This window comes from Myotis yumanensis, unplaced genomic scaffold (assembly GCF_028538775.1).
Source record: "Myotis yumanensis isolate MYYU_CA2020_CCGP unplaced genomic scaffold, mMyoYum1.0.hap1 SCAF_3, whole genome shotgun sequence".
NCBI lineage: Eukaryota > Metazoa > Chordata > Mammalia > Chiroptera > Vespertilionidae > Myotis > Myotis yumanensis.
In genome coordinates, this window is record NW_027223754.1 from 96,803,106 (window position 1) to 96,825,412 (window position 22,307).

The 22,307-nt window shown below is 41.1% G+C and overlaps 1 protein-coding gene across 3 annotated transcripts in view; it reads right to left on the bottom strand.

The window, feature by feature from the left end:
- Positions 1-22,307, bottom strand: part of STARD13 (StAR related lipid transfer domain containing 13) — a 334,315-nt gene that overhangs the window by 92,867 nt on the left and 219,141 nt on the right. For all 3 annotated transcript variants that reach the window (XM_070409174.1, XM_070409173.1, XM_070409172.1), the window contains exons 2-3: positions 16,256-16,327; positions 12,294-12,375 (exon numbers count right to left, since the gene is read on the bottom strand). In XM_070409174.1, coding sequence (XP_070265275.1) covers positions 12,294-12,375; positions 16,256-16,327 — 154 coding nt within the window. The remainder of the gene's footprint in view (positions 1-12,293; positions 12,376-16,255; positions 16,328-22,307) is intronic.

The following is a 22,307-nucleotide window of genomic DNA, read 5'->3' on the forward strand; positions in this document are numbered from 1 at the left end:
TCACAGCTGCCTAAAATGGTGATAACAGTTGGGCCAAACAAGATGTGAATCAGAGAAATACTAGTAAAAGAAAAACCTCTGAAATGACATGTCTATAGGGGATTTAGAAAAGTTCTGACACATTCTTAGGACTCTAGAAGGCCAAGCACATAGGAAGAACTGTATGCATACCCAGGAAAGACTTGCAAAAGTCCTAATTTATCATCTTTGTCTGACCTTGGTGATCTGCACAAGCAGAAAATAAATGCTAAGACAGAGCTACTAACTTCCTGCTGGAGTGTTGAAACCATAGCCCAATATGTACAGAACCTTTTGGCAAAGGCTGGGAGACATACTGCTTCAAGATGTTTGTGGAAATCTCTGCCCAGTTATTTGCTGACCACTAAGCTAACAAAGTAGAGACAACAAATAATTTAGACATTAGAGAATTAGTTGTAAAAAGTCACTAAATAAACAGCAACAACAAGAAGCCATGGGGTGGGGGAAGGGGAGGCTATGATTTGAGAGTTTTGTTTAAAATATCCAGTTTTAAGAAAAATATTACAAAGGAATGAACTGATTCTAAAGTTTACATAGAGAGGCAAAAGACCAAGAATAGTTAACATAACATTGAAGCAGAAGAACAATGTTGGAAGGTTTACATTACCCGACATTAAGACTTACTACAAAGCTACAGTAATCAAGACAGTGTAATGTTGGCAGAAGAACAAACAGATCAATTGGAACAAAACAGAGAGCCCAGAAATAGACCCACACAAATACAGGCAACTAATTTGTTACAAAGGGACAAATATAATACAATGGAGAACAGGCAGTCTTTCAACAAACGATATTGAAACAATTGAACATCTCCATGCCAAAAAAAAAAAAAATCACCTAGACACACAGACCTTATACCCTTCCCCAGAATTAACTCAAAATGGATCATAAGACTAATTTCAAACACAGAATAATGAAATTTGTAGAAGATAACATAGGAGAAAAATCTAGGTAATCTGAGGTGTGGTGGTATGACTTTTTAGATACAACATAAAAGGCACACTCTGAAAAAGAAAAAAATTGATAAACTGGACTTCATTAAAATGAAATCTTCTGCTTTATGAAAGACATTGTCAAGTGTATGAAGAGACAACCCACAGATTTGGAGAAAATATTCGTGAAAAACATATCTGATAAAGAACTGTTTATCTAAAATATTTAAAAAATAACCCTCTTAAAACTCAACAATAAGAAGACAAACAACCCAATTAAAAAATAGGCAAAAGATCTGAACAGACCCCTGACCAAAGAAGATACACAGATGGCAAATAAGCATATGAAAAGATGCTCAACATCATATGTGTTTAGAGAATTACAAATTAAAACTATGAGACCATGATTCACCTATTAAAACGACAAAATACTAAAACATCCACAACACCAAATGATGGCAAGGATGTGGAGTAACAGGAACTCTCATTCATTGTTGGTGGGAATACAAAATGGTATAGCTACCTTGGAAGACAGCGTGGCAGTTTCTTACTGCCAAACACGCTCTTATCATAGGACTGAGCAATTGCATTCCTTGGTATTTACCCAAATGAGATGAAAACTTATGTCCACATAAAAACCTGCACAGAAATGTTAATAGCAGTTTTATTCATAATTGCAAAAACTTGGGAGGAACCGAGGTGTTCTTTAATAGGTGAATTCATAAATAAACTGTGGTACATCTGGACAATGAAATATACTCAGCACTAAAAAAAATGTGAGCCATCAAGCCATAAAAAGACTTAGAGAAAACTTAAATGCACATTACTAATGGAAAGAAGCCAATATGAGAAAGATACATACAGAATAATTGCAACTACATGACATTCTGGAAGAGTCAAAATGACTGAGACAGTTAAAAAGATCAGTGCTTTCCCAGGGTTAGGAGGGAGGAAGGGTGAATAGTCAGAAAACAGAGGATGTTTAGGGCAGTGAAACTACTCTGTATGATACTATAATGATAGATACATCTGTTAAAACCCATAGGATGTACAAGACCAAGAGTGAACCCTAATGTAAACTATGATGTGTCCAATGTAGGTTCATCAATTGATGGTGGGAGATGCTGTGTATGTGTAGGTCCAAGGGTATATAGTAACTCTTTGTATTTTTACATATATATATATGTAATATATTTAATATGGTTTTATTGATTTCAGAGAGGAAGGGAGAGGGAGAGTTAGAAACATCAATGATGAGAATCATTGTCAGCTGCCTTCTGCATGCCCCCTACAGGGGATTGAGCCTACAACCTGGGCATGTGCCCTGACTGGGGATCAAACTGTGACCTCCTGGTTCATAAGTTGATGGTCAACCACTGAGCAGGGCAGGAACTCTGTATTTTGTGCTCAAATTTGCTGTGAACCTTAAATGGCTCTAAAAATAAAATCTATCTTTTTAAAGATGTAGTCTTTTGTTTTATTCATTTAAAAATTATTTTGGCCCTAACCGGTTCAGCTCAGTGGATAGCGGTCGGCCTGCAGACTGAAGGGTCCCAGGTTTGATTCCAGTCCAGAGCATGTACCTTGGTTGCAGGCACATTCCCAGTAGGGGGTGTGCAGGAGGCAGCTGATCAATGTTTCTCTCTCATCAATGTTTCTAACTCTCTATCCCTCTCCCTTCCTCTCTGTAAAAAAATATCAATAAAATATATTTTAAAAAAAAATTATTTTGGTTTTTGGACTTTGAAATTCCTGATGTAAAGTGATCTGCATTTCCTTTGCTTTTAATCTACTTGCTCATTCGTTCTCAATCCTATCTACAAAATCATTCTCATTGAAGATATCTTAGAAATCCTAGGTACAATTTCAAATATCATACACACAACCATTTAACTCTTCCTTCCACAATGTATATCTATATGAAATCATCATGTTGTACACTTAAAAATAAAACAGCTGATTTGTTAAGATGGAAAAAAAAAGAGAGAAAACACTCCTTATGGTGGTCTGAAGCTAGGTAGACATTCCCAGCATGGTTTAGCCTTGGCCTGTGATTTCTCCTGTAAAAGGTAATATAAACAACTAGAGGCCTGGTGCACAAAATTGTACACAGGTGCGGTCGTTAGGCCTGGCCGGCAATCAAAGCACGAGTGTCTGGTGTGGAAGGGCAGGTCCCAGCTGCTTCTGGGCCCCCATGCCCTCCCCCGCTCTGCCTGAGTAACGGTGCCCGAGTCCCCACATGGAGATGCGGTGAGCACGGCCAGACGCTGCATGCCAGGGTGCAGCGTGGGCCTCTGGGCCACCCAGCGGCACCACACAGAAGCCGGGAAGGCAGTGCACTCTATCCCAATGGCCTCACAGACCGGCTCCTGCATGAACCCATGGCGAGCCCGGCTGGCCCCTGCAGTCCTGGTGGCTGTGGCTCGGCTCACTCTAAAGAGGCAGCATGGGTGCGGGGCAGGCTCCTCATGGGCACCCAGCACCTGAGCATGGGGGGCTTCCCCAGTGCGCAAGCCCTGGTGTCCCTGGGGAGGGTAGCAGGAGGAGTGAGAGTGAGCTCGGTGGACACCTTGCATTCTCACTGCACCTCTGTCCCCCATCACCCCTGCCCCCAGGTAGCTGGCAAGAGGTTGTAGTGCATCGCTGATGCCCGCCATGTTCCGCGCTGCCCCCTGGTGATCAGCACATGTCATAGCGAGCAGTTGAACTCCCGGCCTCCCGGTCAAACGACCGCCCAAGGGGACAATTTGAATATTAGGCTTATATTATATAGAACTGCTTGACTCTATAAGAATATGAAATGGAAGAAACATATCCTGGAGAGATGTAAATGCCTCTTTATGGATTAGCTGGCTCAGGTAAAAAAAACATGTCACATAACACAAGTATTCAAAACATTTTATCAAAACCACTGTGAAATTCTGCTGTGAATGAAGCCAATCTGCATTTTGGCAAATATTTAGCATTGGTATTTATTTGCCTCTAACTTAATGATCCTATATAATAAAGAGCTAATATGCCAATTAGACCAAACAGCAGAACAACTGTCTAGATGACATTCCGGACCACCTTCTGGACAAAGCCGGGGTTGCGAGGGCTGGCCAAAGCAGCTGGGGCTGTGAGAACCGAGCCCCTTGCATGAATTTCATGCATCAGGCCTCTAGTCTATCTAATAAAGAGGGAATATGCTAATTGACCCTCACGCCATCAAAAAGATGGCGGCACCCACAGCCAATAAGGAGGGAATATGCTAATTGACTGCCCCACCCTCAAAGATGGCGGCACCCACAGCCAATAAGGAGGGAATATTCTAATTGACTGCCATGCCCTCAAAGATGGCAGCACCCATAGCCACAAAATGGCAGTACCCAACCCCCTCAGTCTTGCTGGGGCGGCAGGCCTGCATGGCCTGCCTCCAGATTCCCCCAATCCCCTCAGCCCTCCAGCCACCCAGGTTTGGTCTGAGGCACAGGCAAGCCTCGGATGTCAGCTGCCCAGCTGCCCAGGGCTACCCGAGGCTCAGGTAACCAGGACGGGCCGAGGCTTGCGCTGCCAGCAGTGGCAGCAGCAGCGGTGTGATTGGACGTCACCTTCTCCTGATTATTGGGTTGCCTCCTGCCCCTGAGGGCTCCCGGACTGTGAGGAGGGCAGGCTGGGCTGAGGGACCCCCCTCCAGTGCATGAATTTTCATGCACCGGGCCTCTAGTAAGTAATATAAAGTCCTTGAGATAATTTGAGTTGGTCTCACACTAGTTGCCTGGAAAGCTATTGAATGAATAACAATTTTGATTATAAAATTTATTTTATTTGTTGGCATGAACAATATGTATTCCATTGGGTTAGAGCCTCTGTTGAGGCAGAAACCATAATTCTTGCTAATCCACATAAAGCCTAGCAAGAAATTTTATACATGACTAGAGGCCTGGTGCACAAAATTCGTGCATGGGTGGGGTCCCTCAGCCTGGCAGGCGATCAGGGCCAACCAGGGCCAGGGCCGATCAGGGCCCGGAGGCCCCAGCGGGGTTGGGAGAGGAGGTGATGGTGGGCAGGCCGGGTGTGAAAGGAACAGATGCCAGTTGCTGATGCTGCCCTTGGCGCCCTGCCACCCCACAGTTCCCTGCCTCCCCCCACCCTTCCCTCAGTGCTACACCACCACTGGGGGCCTGCTGGCCAGGGGAAGGATGGGGGAGGACCAGGGGAGGTTTTGATCCCCAGGTTGGAATGTGCAGGAGGCAGCCAATCAATGATTCTCTATCATCACTGATGTTTCTATCTATTTCCTGCTCTGAAATCAATTAAATACATATTTTTAAAATGCAAGGTTTTTAGAGGAAGAAGGGTAGAACAAGGGAGCCACTGACAGTGGGGCATTTGAGATCTTGCTCACATTTCAGATAGGATAACAAGGTGGTCCTCAGGGGGTGACAGGTAAGGAGTGGCAGTGGGTGGAGCAGGTCACTGTGGGCTGAGGAATGGGCTGTAATGACTGGGAATGTCTGTGACAGTGACACTGAGCATCTGTTGGGGCCATCGCTGGGATCATTCATCCCCAAGAGGTTTTGATTCTGGATGGGAGGAGAAACACGGAGATTAGCAGGCCTTTCTTAGCCTAGAAGGTGACACAGGCAGCAGGAGTGGGCTGCCCAGCTTCCCTACAAATGTAAACATGCAGTGTAACTGCATATGGACTTCAGTCACACAGTCAAATCAATGCCCAGCCAGCGCTGGTGGCTGTGTCCTGCCACTCTGGCTGTGCTGGGGTACTATTGGCTGGAGAAGGCCGAAGCCACTGTCTTTGCTGTTCCTAGGTGACCTCACTCTCTCTCAGGACCTTTACACTTTCATATGTGGATGATTTCACATCTCTATCTTTAGCTGAGGTCCCTGTTCAGCTCCAGACCTGCACACTCAGCTGCACACTGGACATCTCTACTTGCAACTGGCTCCCCAGGCACCTCAACTCACCATACCTTCTCTTTCTCAGGCTCTGGCCAGACTCCACTTGCCTTCCAGCCACAGCTGTTCCCTGCCTCATGGAAGGCTGTCACCATTAGCTACCTGATCACACTAGGAGGAGTCTGGTCACCCTTACTTTTGAACAACATCAATGACAATAATAGTAGCACCTGTTACTCATAGGTTCTTGTGAGAATTAAATGAGATCAATGTAAAGAGCTTAGTATACTATTAAGCTCATAGTAAACACTCACTAAATGTCAGCCATTGTTATCTATTATTTACCTGGCAATGTTTTTAATAATGCAATACAAATATCTAATATAAATATATATGAATAACATTAAAAATATAAAATTTTCTTCTACCCTCAATCTACTGTCCTATTTTACAGTTTCTTGTGTATTCTTCCTTAAAGTTTAGGAAGACAATAGTCATTTTGAGTAGCTGGTTGGAAAAGGTTATAAAGAGGTCATTTTAAAATATAAAGATATGCTTTTCATACAAATTTATGTAAATATAGGAGACTTCCTATCTTTGATCTGACCTTGTTTGTGCCAGTCTGTACGCCAAGCCTGCTCCTATACTATATAGGCAACATTGGGTGAAGTTCATGGGGAAAGAAGAGGTGATGAAGATACCCTCTGTGTTGGTGGAACTGATAATGAAGGGAAAGAAACTTTTGGCCCAGTGGCCTCCCTCTCTGTGTCTGTACTCTGCCTGCTTCCTTTGATCCACCCTGCTGTGACTACTCCTTTGGCCTCTGTTTTACCCATCACTTCTATGCCCAAGAATCTCAGCTTGCACACCTTCCACCAAATGTTTTCCTTCATAATATTTTTGGAGACATAGCTGTCATGAGTATTATTCCAATTATAACAACCTCCTCCCACTCTAACCAGTTTTACACAAGCTGGACCATTATCAAGAGCACTGTGGTGTCTGGCATTGCTGCACTTCCACGTGTTTATACAGTAATGCCTTTTGTTTGTAAGGATCCTGGTATGGGCTGTATCACAAATGGGGCATAGGTTCTACAGGAGAAGGCTTCCTAATTTATCCAGCTGACACTAGCATTATTAATCAGAACCTTGTATCTCTAAATGACTTCACATTAATTGTACTGGCTCTTCTCTATAACAAATCTGAAAAGCTTTTTATTAAAAGGATAGACGTTGGCCCTGACCGGTTTGGCTCAGTGGATAGAGCGTTGGCCTGTGGACTGAACGGTCCCAGGTTGATTCCAGTCAAGGGCATGTACCTTGGTTGTGGGCACATCCACAGTGGGGGTGTGCAGGAGGCAGCTGATCAATGTTTCTCTCTCATTGATGTTTCTAACTCTCTATCCCTCTCTCCAACTCTCTCTAAAAATCAATAAAAAATATTTTTAAAAACATTTAAAAAAAGGGTAGACTGATGAAAAAGTCCAGAACCTAGTCACAGCACTTCAGATCACATGCAGCAGGGACCTGATAAGGATTTATCATTCACATATTTAAGATTCAAAGGTTGGCCCACTTAGCCACATACATCACCCCATAAATAGATCTACACAATCAGAGACAAAGCTTGCCCCTGCAATTCTGATTTAAAAATATGGAATAGAGTTTTTATTCTTGGTTTAAAATGTAATCCTTCATTTATACTTTAAAAGTGAAATTTTAGAAATCTATCACTGATATCAAGCTATATTACCAAGCCACGGTTCTCAAAACTGCCTGGTACTGGCACAAGAACAGACATATAGACCAATGGAACACAACCGAGGAACCCAGAAATTGACCAAAACCATTATGCTCAATTAATATTTGACAAAGGAGGCAAGAGCATACAATGGAGTCAAGACAGTCTCTTCAATAAATGGTGCTGGGAAATTTGGTCAGATACACGCAAAAAATAAATAAATAAATAAACTAGATTATCAACTTACACCATACTCAAAAACAAACTCAAAATGGCTAAAGGACTTAAATGTAAGATGGGAAAACATAAAAAACCTACAAGACTCCATAGGCAGCAAAATAGCAAGCAGACATATGCTGTAGCAATATCTTTATAGACACAGCTCCTAGGGCAATGGAGACTAAGGAGAAAATAAACAAATGGAACTACATCAAAATAAAAAGCTTCTGCACAGCAAAAGAAACCATCAGCAAAACAACAAGAAAGCCCACTACATGGGAGAACATATTTGCCAATGCTATTTCAGATAAGGGTTTAATCTCCAAAATTTACAGGGAACTCATACAACTCAACAAAAGGAAGATAAACAATCCAATTAAAAAATGGGCAAAGGACTTATGTAGATACTTTTCTAAAGAGGACACACAGGAGGTCGAGAGACAGATGAAAACATGTTCAAAGTCACTAATCATCCGAGAGATGCAAATCAAAACAACGAGGTACCATCTCACACCTGTCCGAATGGCTATCATCAACAAATCAACAAACGACAAGTGCTGGCGAGGATGTGGAGAAAAACGAACCCTCATGCACTGCTGGTGGGAATGCAGACTGGTGCAGCCACTGTGGAAGATAGTATGAAGTTTCCTCAAAAAGTTAAAAATGGAACTACCATTTGACCCAGTAATCTCACTTCTAGGACTATATCATAAGAAACCAGAAACACCAATCAGAAAGGATATATGCACCCCTATGTTCATAGTAGCACAATTTACAATAATTAAGATTTGGAAACAACCTAATTGCCCATCAGTAGATGAGTGGATTAAAAAACTGTGGTATATCTACCCAATGGAATACTACCGCTATAAAAAAGAAGGAACTTTTACCAATTGCAACAGCATGGATGGAACTGGAGAGCATTATACTAGGCGAAATAAGCCAGTTAGAGAAAGATAAATATCACATGATCTCACTCATATGTAGGCTATAATGATCAACATAATTTGATGAACAAAAATAGATCCAGAGACAAATGGCAGGGGAGGTAGGGGGTTGGAGAGCAACCAAAGGACTTATGCATGCATATTAGCATAACCAATGGACACAGACACTGGGGCGGTGAAGGCTTGCCTGGGGTGGGAACAGTTGGTGGGGGGCATCACTTGGGGAAAAAGGAGACATATGTAAAACTTAAGACAATAATAAGAGAAATCTATCACTAGAGTGAGTTTAGGACTGTAGGATACACAGACAATGTACAAAAATTTTTATATACTAGTAATGAACAACTGAAAATTAAAATGATAAAAAACAGTACTACTTAAATACAAAACATAAAATAGTTAAGTACTTTCAAATGTAGTATTCATATGCTGAAAACTATGAAAACAGGATTAGAAAAATTAAAGGGGACCTAAATAAATAGATACCAATTCCCCCCAAACTGATTTATCTGTTCAACACAATCCAAATCAATACTCCAGTAGAATTTTAAAAAACATATATTTACAGCTGTTTCCAAAATTTATATGGGAAGGCAGAGGAACTAGAATAGTTAAAACAATCCTGGCAAAAAACAATCCTGGAGGACTCATCTCTTAGATTTTCATACATACTAAAAGCTAAGTAATCAAGTGTTATATTGATGGAAGGATAGAACATAGATAAATGGAACAGAATAGGGAGTCCAGAAATAGACTCAGAGATATATGGTCAACTGATTGATAATACAGACAACTCAATAAAGAAAGTATAATCTTTTCAAAAAGGTGGTCAATCAATAGGATATTTATATGCCAAAAATGAACCTTGACCTACACTTTGTACCTTATAAGGAAATTAACCATTGACTTAGATGAAATAGACCATTGACTTAAATCTAAAACATAAAACTGAAATTTCTAGAAGAAAACAAAGAAGAAAATAATTGTGACCTTATGTTTGACAAAGTTTTCTTATATATGACATTAAAAATATGAAAAAAAACACAATAAATTGGACTTGAGCAAAATTAAAAACTTCTCTTCTGTGAAAGACTGTTAAGAGATTGAAAAGGCAAGCTACAGACTAGCAGGAAATATTTACAAACTACATATCTGACACGTAACTTACATCTAGAACATATAAAGAACCCTCAAAACTTGATATAAGAAAACAAACATCCAAATTGTAAAGATGAACAGAAGAGTTGAACAGACACTTTATCAAAGAAGACAAGTAAATGGCAAATAAAATCATGAAAGGATGTTTAACATCATGCCAATTAGAATGGCCAAACACACACACACACACACACACAAACAAAAAGGAAAACCATGACAATACCAAGTGCTAACAAGTGTGGAGCAACTGAAACTCTCATTTGTTGTTGGTGAAAATACAAAATGGTATGGTCACTTTGGAAAGGTTGGTGATTTCTTATAAAGTGTATTCTTTAAAATACACTTATCATATGAACCCCCTCAATCCCATTTCTAGAATTTTACCCAAAAGAACTTATGCTCACACAAAAACTTCAATATGTATGCTTATAGTGACTTTATAACCTCATAAACCCACTTAAACTGGCTACAACTCAATTGTCTTTCAATTGGTGAATGGATAGACAAACTGCAGTGGAATACAATGGAATACTACCCAGAAATCATATGGATGGATACACACAACAACATGGATTAATCTTAACTACATTGTACTAAGTAAAAGAAGCTAGACTCAAAAGTCTTCATTTCATTTATATGGCATTCTGGGAAAGGCAAAACCATAGGTGAAAAAGCCAGATCAGTGGTTGGCAGGGTTTGGGAGCAGGGGTAGAGTTTGATGATAAAAGAGATCCAGGGAATTTTGGGGGGGGAAGGAGTTGTTCTATATCTAGGTTGTGGTAGTGGTTAGATAGCTTCAGGCATTTGTAAAAACTCAAACAACTCTATATTGCATTGAAAATAGTTAATTTTACTAGCTATGTCACCTCACTGTAATGAAAACATAAATTTAAAAAATTCAATGGGGAAAAAATAACATAATACAATTAAAATGTAAAAATGATTTACTTTAAAAAGTCAACTAGTAAAAATACTCCTGATTAAAACTAAGAGGGGAAACTCGGGATGAAGTGCTGTTTGTATAGTTCTGAATCCGATGAATGCTTTTGAGGAGGGAGCTGCTCCTGCTTGGAGTGTGCCTCAGACATCCTGAAGAGAAAATGTGGCTTTTCCAATTCATTACCTTTAAACAATCACAACCAAACCATCTATTCCTCTCATAAATGCTCACAAATGGCATTCTGTTCTTGTTTGTTTTCTAGTCCAAATAGTCTGTTCCTTTCATTTGAAGAGTTCTTTGCTCTTCTACTCACTTAAGCAAACCCACAGTAGTGTTTGCTTTGAACATTCAGAGATCATTTCTTAATGTAAATCTATTTTCAATAGGAACCATAGAGTGACCAGCTTGTGAACACAAAAATATACATATCTGAAGATTCAACAAACCTAACGTTATTTACACATCATCCTAACATACATTTGTTTCTCTTATTGTCACAAAAGTTTTGCTCATCATTACTTTCCTATTAAACTACCATCTTTTCTACGTCAAATGCAGAATGTACTAGAAAGACCACTGGATTATAACTTACAAGGACTATAACATATTAAGGTCAGTTCATCCCATTACTAGCTGTGTGCCCTTGGAAAAATGACTTGTCTCCTGTAACTAATATTTATTTCCAGCCCTGGCCTCTCCAGGACTTTTCCATAGGAAATTTCAAATTCCCAGACACATACAAATTATTATGTAGCTCTTAATTATTGAGAGATATTGATTACATTGGCACTTTACTATTATCTAAATTTTAATTACTTATTTTTTCATGTGTTCATGCTTTGTATCTTCAACTAGATTTCTCCAGCCAGATTATAAATTCTTTGAGGGGAGGGAATTATTTATATATACATCTTGGTCTTCTTATAGCATCTATCACATAGGCTTAAATATTCCAGGTTGCCAGTATAATTACTTGAGCTTACATATTCCAGTTTTCTGATATAATCACTTGACTTGCAAAAAATACAGGTAAATTTGACATACTCCTGGAGATTTTCAGGGCCTTCCTTGAACACATGCTGCTTCCTCCCACAAACCCACCCACGACCCCAACCACTGTCTCTAGCCTCATCTTGTTTTACTTTTTTCATAGCATTGCACATTCTCTGAGATAACCTCTCCTTCTCCCTCTATTTTTCTCTCACTCTCTCTTTCCTTTTCTAGTCTATTTTCTGAAGCCTCCTACTAAGATTTAAGCTCCATGAAACCAGGCTTGATCATGCTCACTATAGTATACACTTAGAACCTGGACCCATGCCTGGCACTCAATGAAGTTACTGAACTACTGAACTCACTCCTCAATATAGTGATGCCTATTGGAAACAATTGAAAGAAACAAAAGTATTTCACATAATTTACCTGTAAAGAGGTTCTACAAGGTCCTTTTCAAGAAACTCATGATCGTTCTTAACAGCCAAAATGTCAATGGGAAACTGTGAATCTGAAAGAGATAAAGAGGGAGACAAAAGTATTTATGTGCCCTTTTTTATCTGAATAGACACACATCTTCAGGCCACCATGTTTTTGTACATAGGAATGATCGTAACAGCAGTTACTCTCCATTGATGGGGAGTATGCTGGTACTGTTTAAGATAGAAAGCAATTTCATTTTCATCACAATAAATGCTTTTAAGGATACAAAAAAGAGAGAATGAAATATGAGAAAAACCAAGTACTTGACTTTGGATAGAACTGAATACTTAATGTCTGCATTTTTATAGCTCATCATTATCAAAACATTTGCCTATAAGGAGAAGAGCTTTTACACTTTCCTCATTCACCTAAGACTCTCACTTATATCCTGACCAGTTCATGAATGGTTGGTTTGTGTTGTTTTTTCCTTCAGAAAGGACATTTCCCAAAACACCTGAAACTCAATGGCCTCAAATTTTTCTTTTGTAGCAAAATCTTGAATCACTTTAGCGCATAAGCAAAATACTCAAACAACTAATTTTATCCAAAGAGAAAAGGAATTCCACCATCATCACTTTTCTCCACAGACTATTTATGCCAGTGTTGGAGGTCAAGGGCAATATTTAAGACACTGTGTTAATTTTAGGTACCTCATTCAGAGTAAAAATCTGGAGATCATTATAATAGAGGCCTTAGCCAAATGTCACAGACAATATCAGTTCATTATCATTATCCTGCCATTCTTTCTCTTCCTCATTTTATATTTTGTACTGCTTCTTGCCAATCATAATATATGGCTAGGGGTCTGTAAATATTAATACAATTTTTTTTCTGGTGAAAAAAAGTAACGAGTGAATTCTAGGTGGTGCCAGAATAAAGACAGTCTTGTTCTGCGAGGGAGGGTGTGTGTGCAGTGTGTGCCTTGGCTTTCAGTCATGGATCTGATACTCTCTAGTTGTAGAACTGGGTTCAAGGCACTTAACCACTTCTGGGCCTGTTCCTTCATCTGTAAAATGGGCATGAGGTTTGTGGTGAATATTAAATGAATCTATATATATAAAAGCCTAAGCGACTGTTACAACCCGTCACCAAACAACCGGTTGACCAAACGACCTGTCATTATGACGCGCACTGACCACCAGGGGGCAGACACTCAATGCAGGAGCTACCCCCTGGTGGTCAGTGCACTCACACAGCCAACCTCCCACAGCCAGCCAACCTCCTGCGGTCCCTCCTCCTGGCCAGCCAACATCCCGTGGTCCCTCCCCCAGCCGGCCAGCCCCGATTGGCCCCAATTAGGACTGGGTAAGATGGTCCCGATTGGCCCAATTGCTGGCCAGGCCAAGGGACCCCACCTGTGCACGAATTTGTGCACCGGGCCTCTAGTAGTTATATAAAGTGCTTTGAATAGTACCTGGCACATTGAGTGTTCTACATAGTGTTTGCTATTATCTTTATTACATTCATTCAATGAACTAGTGGCCCGGTGCACGAATTCATGCACATTGAAAGGAAATTAATTAGAAAAAATATTTTAATATCACTATTCACCCTTTCCCTATAATAGAAGTGTCAACCAAATTCACCATTGACAATGACAGATCAAAACACATGTGTGCAATTGGCACCAGTGAGAGCTTTATATATATAAACTTGCTTAATTAGACCTGCTTTCTGATTTAGCTAAACTTTTTCCAACCCAGTGAAGCACCCCAACATCTCTTTCAGGTAATTGTCAGCAACACAGCAGTAAATATCAACACAAAGAAGATTAATATTGTAAATCACAGGGAGAACAAAGGGTAAAATATTTAACTGCAGCAGTGTTTGACTATTTTCTGAGTAGTGAGAAAAACTGAAGTCATTTTCAAGGTCCACCATTTCTTACTTCTTTTCAGTCGGGTCAAGTTTCTAAGCTTTCTAAATCTCTGTTTTCCTATTGAAAAGAAAATAGGATTCTACTGAGTCTCCTATCTACCTACTCCAGGACTTCTGTGAGGATCAAATGAGATGAGGCACGGGAAAATGCTTCACAGACATTTGGTTAAAGTGTAAAATGTTTCCACCTGTCTATAAAGCAAGTCGTGTTCCTGGGCTGAAGAAACTCCAAGGAGGCTAGTCGCTAAGGAGAGGAAGCCAGGCGTTACTATGTGACATCATTACCTGGAGCCCACAGCCACCGTTTCTGGGCTGGGTTGGGCTGTGGGCCACATTTTGTGCCATGGGGTCTCGGCAGCATTAGCTGATATTTGGTGGGCTGTTGCTCCAGGGCCTATGTCCCACTTGGCAGAAGCTGAGTATTGCTTTGTGGGTACCAGGTCCATGGTGCCATTTCTCTGTATATGGCAGTGCACATCACAACAGCTCCTGCATTGAGCATCTGCCCCCCTAGTGGTCAGTGCACATCATAGCAACTGGTCAGATGGTCAGACACTTAGCATACTAGCTTTTATAGATAGATAGATAGATAGATAGATAGATAGATAATGGCTTAAACACAATCTGACAGATACATTTTACACATCTTTACTTTTTAGCCATTTATACACTTCACATTTAAGTCACATAGTATTTTGAGATTACAAAGAGAATGTATGCTATAGCAGAAAATATTAAAGCTCAAGAGACTGTGATTTTAATTCTGACTCTTCTACCTTTAAACTTTGGAACAATCACAACTTTTTGGGCCTGTCTTTCAGAATTAGTGAATTGGGAGTGGTGCGTGGGAGTGAAGGTTGATAAGGCCAAAATGATAAGACCCTTCCTTACCTAAAAGGCTATAATTCTATAAAAAAAAAATTATCAGAGCTTCTAGACTTCAAAGCACATTCATAGATATGCTCTCCTTTATCTTCACAGAATTTAAACAAGAGAAGTAGAATAAGTAATTTTTGTTTTATTTTGTTATTTTAAATTATAAAACAGAGCTTCTGCATGAGTGAATGAGATTCACCATGAGTACAGGTTAATTTTGTTGATGCTTTCTAACCTACATAAAATTTTTAAATTTATCTTCATTATTGAAAGTATTACAGATGTCCCCTTTTTACCCCCATGGGACCCTCTCCCAGGCCTTCACTATACCATTGTCTGGGTCCAAGGGTTATGCATACATACATATAAGTTATTTGGTTAATCTCTGTCCCCAACTTCATTCTGAGATTCGTCAGTCTGTTTCACATAAATTTTATGCCATCAGGAAGAGAAGTTGATATTATTTCCTATAGCCTGCAATGAACCATTGTAATGAATGGTAAGTAAATCCTCCTCAGATTATCTTGAGTGTGCCATCTGCTTACTGTTGGGATCCTAAGAACTACACAAGTAATTTGAAGCCTTGTTTATAATTAAGGGATAAGTAAAATATAGGTGAATAAGTTTATTAACTATTAAAACATAAATGAAAGGTAGTATTATACTAGCAATAAAAGCACTTTACTTAAAATCCCCCAAAATCACATATACCTTAAAAATGTTCATATAAAGTAAGCAGAACTGAAGATAAGCCTCAAGACAATTAGTTTTGTTATTTCTAGAAAAATTTTCAACAACTAATTTATTGTACTTTCAAGAAAACTGAGTAATGAAGAAGAAAAAAAGAAAAAGAACAGAAAAGGAAGTGAAGAAGAGCTGCCCTGACAGAACACTGAAGGAAAAGATAGAGTCAGGAATGATGGTAAAGAGATGAGCAGAAAGTGTAGAACAGAAAGAGAAATAGTCTTGAGAAACAATACTTATTCCCAAATTGGCATCAGTATAAGCCCTTGCCACCGCAAAGCCAAGGGAAAGAGACAGGAAAGGAAAAAAAAGGGTAAGAAAAGACTTAGAAGTCAAAACATAGCACAGCATAAGTGCAGTTTATTTTGCATTTATTCTCTTTATAAAGAGTGAAGGGAAGGACAACTTACCCTCATATAACTGAGCGTATTGTGGGAACCCAGCAGCACGGAGCCAGTCACATGCTTCCTTTGCCTCAATTTCTGAAAAATAAAAGAAGGGGAAAGAGTGAGTCAAAAGGTCACACTAGCACTCTACTTTCTTAATCAAGGAGAAACTGGTGAGCACTGTGTGCAAGTTATTACAAAGCAACATTGTTCTCAGGTGTGTTGAAGTGGGCCTTCCCAGAAATGAGTATAAAATGAGCAGGTATCACCAAGGTACTTGTTATTTGTCTATTAAGATGATCTTCAATGTCGATCCATAGGTATTTGGATAATAACAAAAATCTTTTGTAAAAATGATTACAGAATCCAAAGGCTGAGTTTCAGACAGAGAAAAACGTCTTCATTTATGCAGCAGGAAACCAGGGGAGTAGGGAGGAGAAAATAGTTCTTATGATACTTTTTTAAAATAATTTTTTTAACTTTCAAAGATAAGGCTAAGTATTTATGAACATTCCTTTATTCTTTTACTCTTGGGATAATGAAAGAAAGAATACAATTGGGTTGTCTAGGAAAGTGTATTTTCTCATGAAGAAAGGTATTACAAAAATCTAATGTATTATTATTTCTTTGATCTTCCAATGGCTTTAATTCCCTGTACCTTATAACATGATGTCCATTCACCAAGTACATTATAATGACTTCAGGCTGCAGAGTGCTGCTTATCCAGAACTGAGATTTGAGTTTCACAGGCCTGTTAGAACCACAGAGGGCCAAACTCAAAAAGTTCATGTGTCCTCTGGGTGACCATTTTTGGTGTGGACGTACCAACAGCTTGGAGACCACCTGCTTGGAGATGCTGTGGAGGTAGATGAGAGGAGTCTATGGTATGTGAACCAGGTCACTACTTGACCTTGTGAATCCTGGATCATTTTCCAACCACAACTATGTTAAAGAAATATGAGTGCAAGGGAAAAGAGGTTCATCTGTCAATAGTCCAGTTTCTCCAAAGGAAATTAAACAGTATATTATTACAGGCCCCTTACTTTGCTGTTGGGAAGGAACCTGATCAGGCCTTGCATTTGCATTTACTCTGATGTTCGTTCCGCCCCCCCCGCCCCGCCCCCAGTGAAAGCCCAAGTGTACAGGGAGTTTGGGGGACTACTGCACAAAAACAATCTATACGAATATCTGTGGCTGTGAGCCTATATATCTACCCTGAAAGCTCAGTGCTGTGACACATAATGTTTAATGTGATAGAGCTATCTGGTATGTTTTAGGGAAACAAACCAATGGCCAGATTTTGTATAAGCCCCTAAAGGAAGAGCAAAAACCAATAATCCTCCAACTGATCTGGTTGGACACAGACTGAGATCTGCCATTAAATTCAGGGGAAAAGAGCCTGTTGGTGACTTTTGTCCCAGAATGCCTGCTTCTTTTGGCATCCCCTAATCCACTGTTATTCTAGAGATTGACAGTTCCTAAATTTGGAGTGTTTTCCTTGACATAATTTCTACTAGCATACACCTAAAAGTGCTTGTCCCTACTATGTACACATCATTCAGAAATGCCCAGGGCACCAACCTGGAAATAAAGACTTTGGGAAACATCTCTATCAGGAGGAGTGTCTCTGAGATCCACAAATGCAGTTCAAGACCTTCAGCTGAACTATTCTGTATTAGCTAAATTGGGGTTTCCCTTCAGAAGATAAAAAAGGCAACTACCTTATGGCTCAAAGTTCTATTTAGTACTCATTTGAGAGTCCTTCTATGAAGGCTTTCACTTGGAATATCACACAAGTATTTCATGGGGTAGTAGGAAATGCACGTTCTGACTTTAATATGTAGAAAATGAGGTCAATTACTACTTAAAAAATGTGCCTTCAAAATTTTTAAGCTTAAAATTTGCATTTTAGTTCAACATAGTATAATAATGAAGAAATATCTAATTTCTAGATGTTCCACTTAATTATGGGGCAGTAGGTCTTAGAGAAGCACAGATTTCTGTATTTTCTACTTGAACTACAAGAATAGTATGCCTTTATCTATTTTTAAAAATATTTTTTTATTGATTTCAAAGAGGAAGGGAGAAGGAGAGAGAGACAGAAACATCAATGATGAGAGAGAATCATTGATTGGCTGCCTCCTGCACATCCTCTACTGGGGATTGAGCCTGCAACCCAGGCATGTTCCCTTAACTAGAATCGAACCTGGGACCCTTCAGTCCAGCAGGCCAATGCTCTACCTACTGAGCCAAACCAGCTAGGGCTTCCTTTTTCTATTTTATTATAACTTTTACTACTATGGAAATGCAGTGTTAAGCAGGAAAGTCCCACAGAAACAGACCACAAAGAATAAATGGAGTAGAACTGGAAGTAAGGGGCTCTATAACATAAAAAGCTCAAAGAAGAATGGGAAGTGAACTTATAAAAAAGTGTAGACTCCGCCAGCCTAGGAAAGGGGTTGGTGTGGCTCAGACACTGGAGAAAGAAGTACAATGAACTGGGGGAATGGTGGGCAGCAGAGGTCCCTACAGAAAAACTTTCAGAACTGAAGACTTGGGATAGGCAGTGGAATAAGGCTCAGGCTAGCCTGGAAAATTTCATTTAAAGTCTCTCTAAATCACTTTATTTTATTTTTTTATTAGAGCAACATAGATAATAAACTGAAATCCTACCCATACATAAAGGTAAATAATCAAATCTCAACCAGAACCCAACTGAATCAAACCCCAAACATGCTGATATTTTTAATGCGTAGAAATTTTGCTTTTCAATCTCAGTCAGATGACAACAAAAACTGTAATTTGTAAATAATAAATGAAAAGAAGCCACATCTCAGCCATGGCTTTGGCTCCTTACCGTCATTGCCCACATCCAACTCACTATTCTATTTCTGAAATGTCTCTCAAACACATCAACCCCTCCTCCTCCCCACTCCAGCTATAGGCCACCTTGATCTATCAATTTAAGGGCAAAATGAACTCTTCTTTACTACCTGGAGACAAAGCAAACAAACAAAATAACATGGCATAATTAACCACTACAAATTTGACTTTGCCTATTGAATTGACATGAAGAAAAAAAAAAGCCTTCACTTTTATTGATTCTGCATCTATTAAAACCTATTAGCCAAATGCTAATGTTTTCCCCAAGGCATATTACCCTTGCATTGGCCAAAATGATTATAGAATAAAAAATAAATCATTATTGCCAGTGTCATTATTTCAAAATATCTACCTAATAAGAGTTCAATGACATTTGAGGTGTGTATGAAAATCTTTTTTACTGTACTCTTCCTAGCCAGTATAATCCTATATAATCCTATATATAAAGAGGTAGTATGCAAATTGACCATCATGCCCTCACACAAGATGGCTACCCCCATGTGGTCACAAGATGGCCGTCCCCATGTGGTCACAAAATGGCCATGCTCATGTCATCACAAGATGGCCACCACAAGATGGCCGGCAGGGGAGGGCAGTTGTGAGCAATCAGGCCAGCAGGGGAGGGCAGTTGGGGGCGAACAGGTCAGCAGGGGAGGATAGTTGGGGATGACTGGGCCAGCAGGGGAGGGCAGTGGGGGCGATCAAGCTGGCAGGGGAGCAGTTAGGCGTCAATCAGGCCAGCAGGGGAGTGGCTAGTGGGTGATCAGGCTGGCAGGCAGAAACAGGGGCAATCAGGCAGGCAGGCAGGCGAGCAGTTGAGAGCCAGCAGTCCTGGATTGTGAGAGGAATGTCCGACTGCCGATTTAGGCCCAATCTCTGGGATCAGGCCTAAACTGGCAGTCAGACATCCCCCGAGGGGTTCCAGATTGGAGAGGGTGCAGGCTGGGCTGAGGGACCCCCACCCCTCCAGTGCACAAATTTCATGCACCAGGCCTCTAGTAAAAGCATAATATGCTAAGTGTCTGACCGATTGGTTGACTGTTTGGTCAACTGCTCGACCAGTTGCTATGACACACACTAACCACCAGGGAGCAGATGCTCTGACCAGTAGGTTAGCTTGCTGCTGGGGTCCAGCTGATCAGGACTGGGCGAGAGGGCCAGACACACCCTGGAGCCCTCCCACAGTCTCTCACTGGCCGGCCAGCCTCCATCGGCCCCAACTGGGACTGGCCGAAATGGCCCCGAAGGGCCGAGGGACCCCACCTGTGCATGAATTCGTGCACTGGGCCTCTAGTCCTATATAATAAAAGGTTAATATGCAAATTGTTCCCTGGTACAGGAGTTCAACCAGGAATTCAATCGGGAGTTCGACCAGGGGGCGGGGCCGGCCGGCCAACCACCTGCGGCCCCTCTCTTCGGCCAGCCCAGCATGATTGGCCCCAATCCAGGGCAGGCCGGCCAGACCCCACCTATACACAAATTCGTGCACTGGGCCTCTAGTATTATATAATAGCTTTAAGGGTCATTACAATCACATTTTCAGTTTCATTTTTTTCTGCACTTGCCACCCATACTTGACCCTATAGCTCCAGGGCTATAAGGAAAAGCATCAACCTACAGCAAGTTCCCCCATGAAAACCTAAATATGGGGTGGAACCAGAGAATATCCTAGGACAGACCTCTACGAAGATTATTGCAGTATGTTACGGGAGAAAATGCAATCTACCTGGCTTAGTATCATGATAAAATTTCAATAAAAGTTTTGTAATTATGATATACTAGAGGCCTGGTGCATGAAAATTCATGCATTGGAGGGGGAGGTCCCTCAGCCTGGCCTTCCCCCTCTCACAGTCCGGGAACCCTCAGGGGCAGGAGGCAACCTGGCAATCAGGGGAAGGCGATGCCTCCATCACATCTCTGCTGCTGCCACTGCCGGCAGTGCAAGCCTCGGCCAGCCCTGGTTATCTGAGCCTCAGGCCGGCCCCGGGTGGCTGGGCAGCCACCATCTGAGGCTTGCCTACACCTCGGGCTGGCCCTGGGCAGCGGCCGCCTCCATCTGTGGCTTGCCTGAGCCTCAGGCAGTGGGGGGGTACAGGAGGACCCGATGCCCCTGCTGGGGCTGAGGGGACTCCGGCAGCAGGCACACAGAGCAGCTGGCCCCGGCTGAGGAATAGAGGATACGCTCAATGACATGAGTTATAACTTCCAATTTGTTGGACAACACAGTCAGGCTTCAAGTTCGGGGGAGGAAGAGTGGGATGGGCAGCTCGTTGGAGGAGCCTGGGTGAGCTGTCAGTCAGTAGGGGGTACAGTAGGACCCGAGACCCCCAGTGGGGCTGAGGGGACTATGGCAGCAGGCGTGCAGAGCAGCCGGCCCCGGCCCTGCTGTGGGTGCTGCCATCTTGTGACAGTGTGATGGCCAATTTGCATATTACCTCTTTATTATGTAGGATAAAAATCATTTCCTTTTTACTCTGGAAGGTATCTATTTTTGCTTGTCCAACATCTTTCCCCACTTCTTCAGATAACGGAACTCTCTACCTTAAGAACCTCTTCTATGTGGTTTAGGTGGGGCTGGCACCCCTCTTTGTCCCAACCACATTCCTTGGTCACCACCACCCACACAGAGATGATGTGCTTCTTAAGAGTACCCCATTCCCCTTAGTCTAGGAAGACCAAAGAACTTTGGTATCTTAAGTCAACAGTTGTTTGGGGGCTGAAATCAACTGGTGGAAAATGTGGATATCAAGCTTTTTCAATTGGTGCTTGATCTGTACAACACCCCCCCCCCCCAAACAAACAAACAAACAAACAAAAAAACACTTCTTCACTCAATAAATCCAGAAGATGGTTTTGTGCTAGGCATATTCTGCCAGGTATTTGTAATTCTACTTGAAGGAAAGTTACTTGCTTTGCCTCAGTTGTACATGCTTAGAGCATGATGTGACCTCTGTCCAGACACAGTGGAGTGGGGCTGTCTCACTGGCTGCCCAACAAAGTGCACAGCAATGGGCATGATGATAAAGTCACTGCAGAAATTAACCACGGCCTGCAATGTGGTCTTAAAAAGTATTATCATGTTTCTTAATTATACATGCTCAGAGGTGAAAACACACAAAAAAAATACAGAAAGGTACAATTAAAGAAAAAAAGTCAACTCTTGTCCCATTACTAACACATAATTCAATGGATT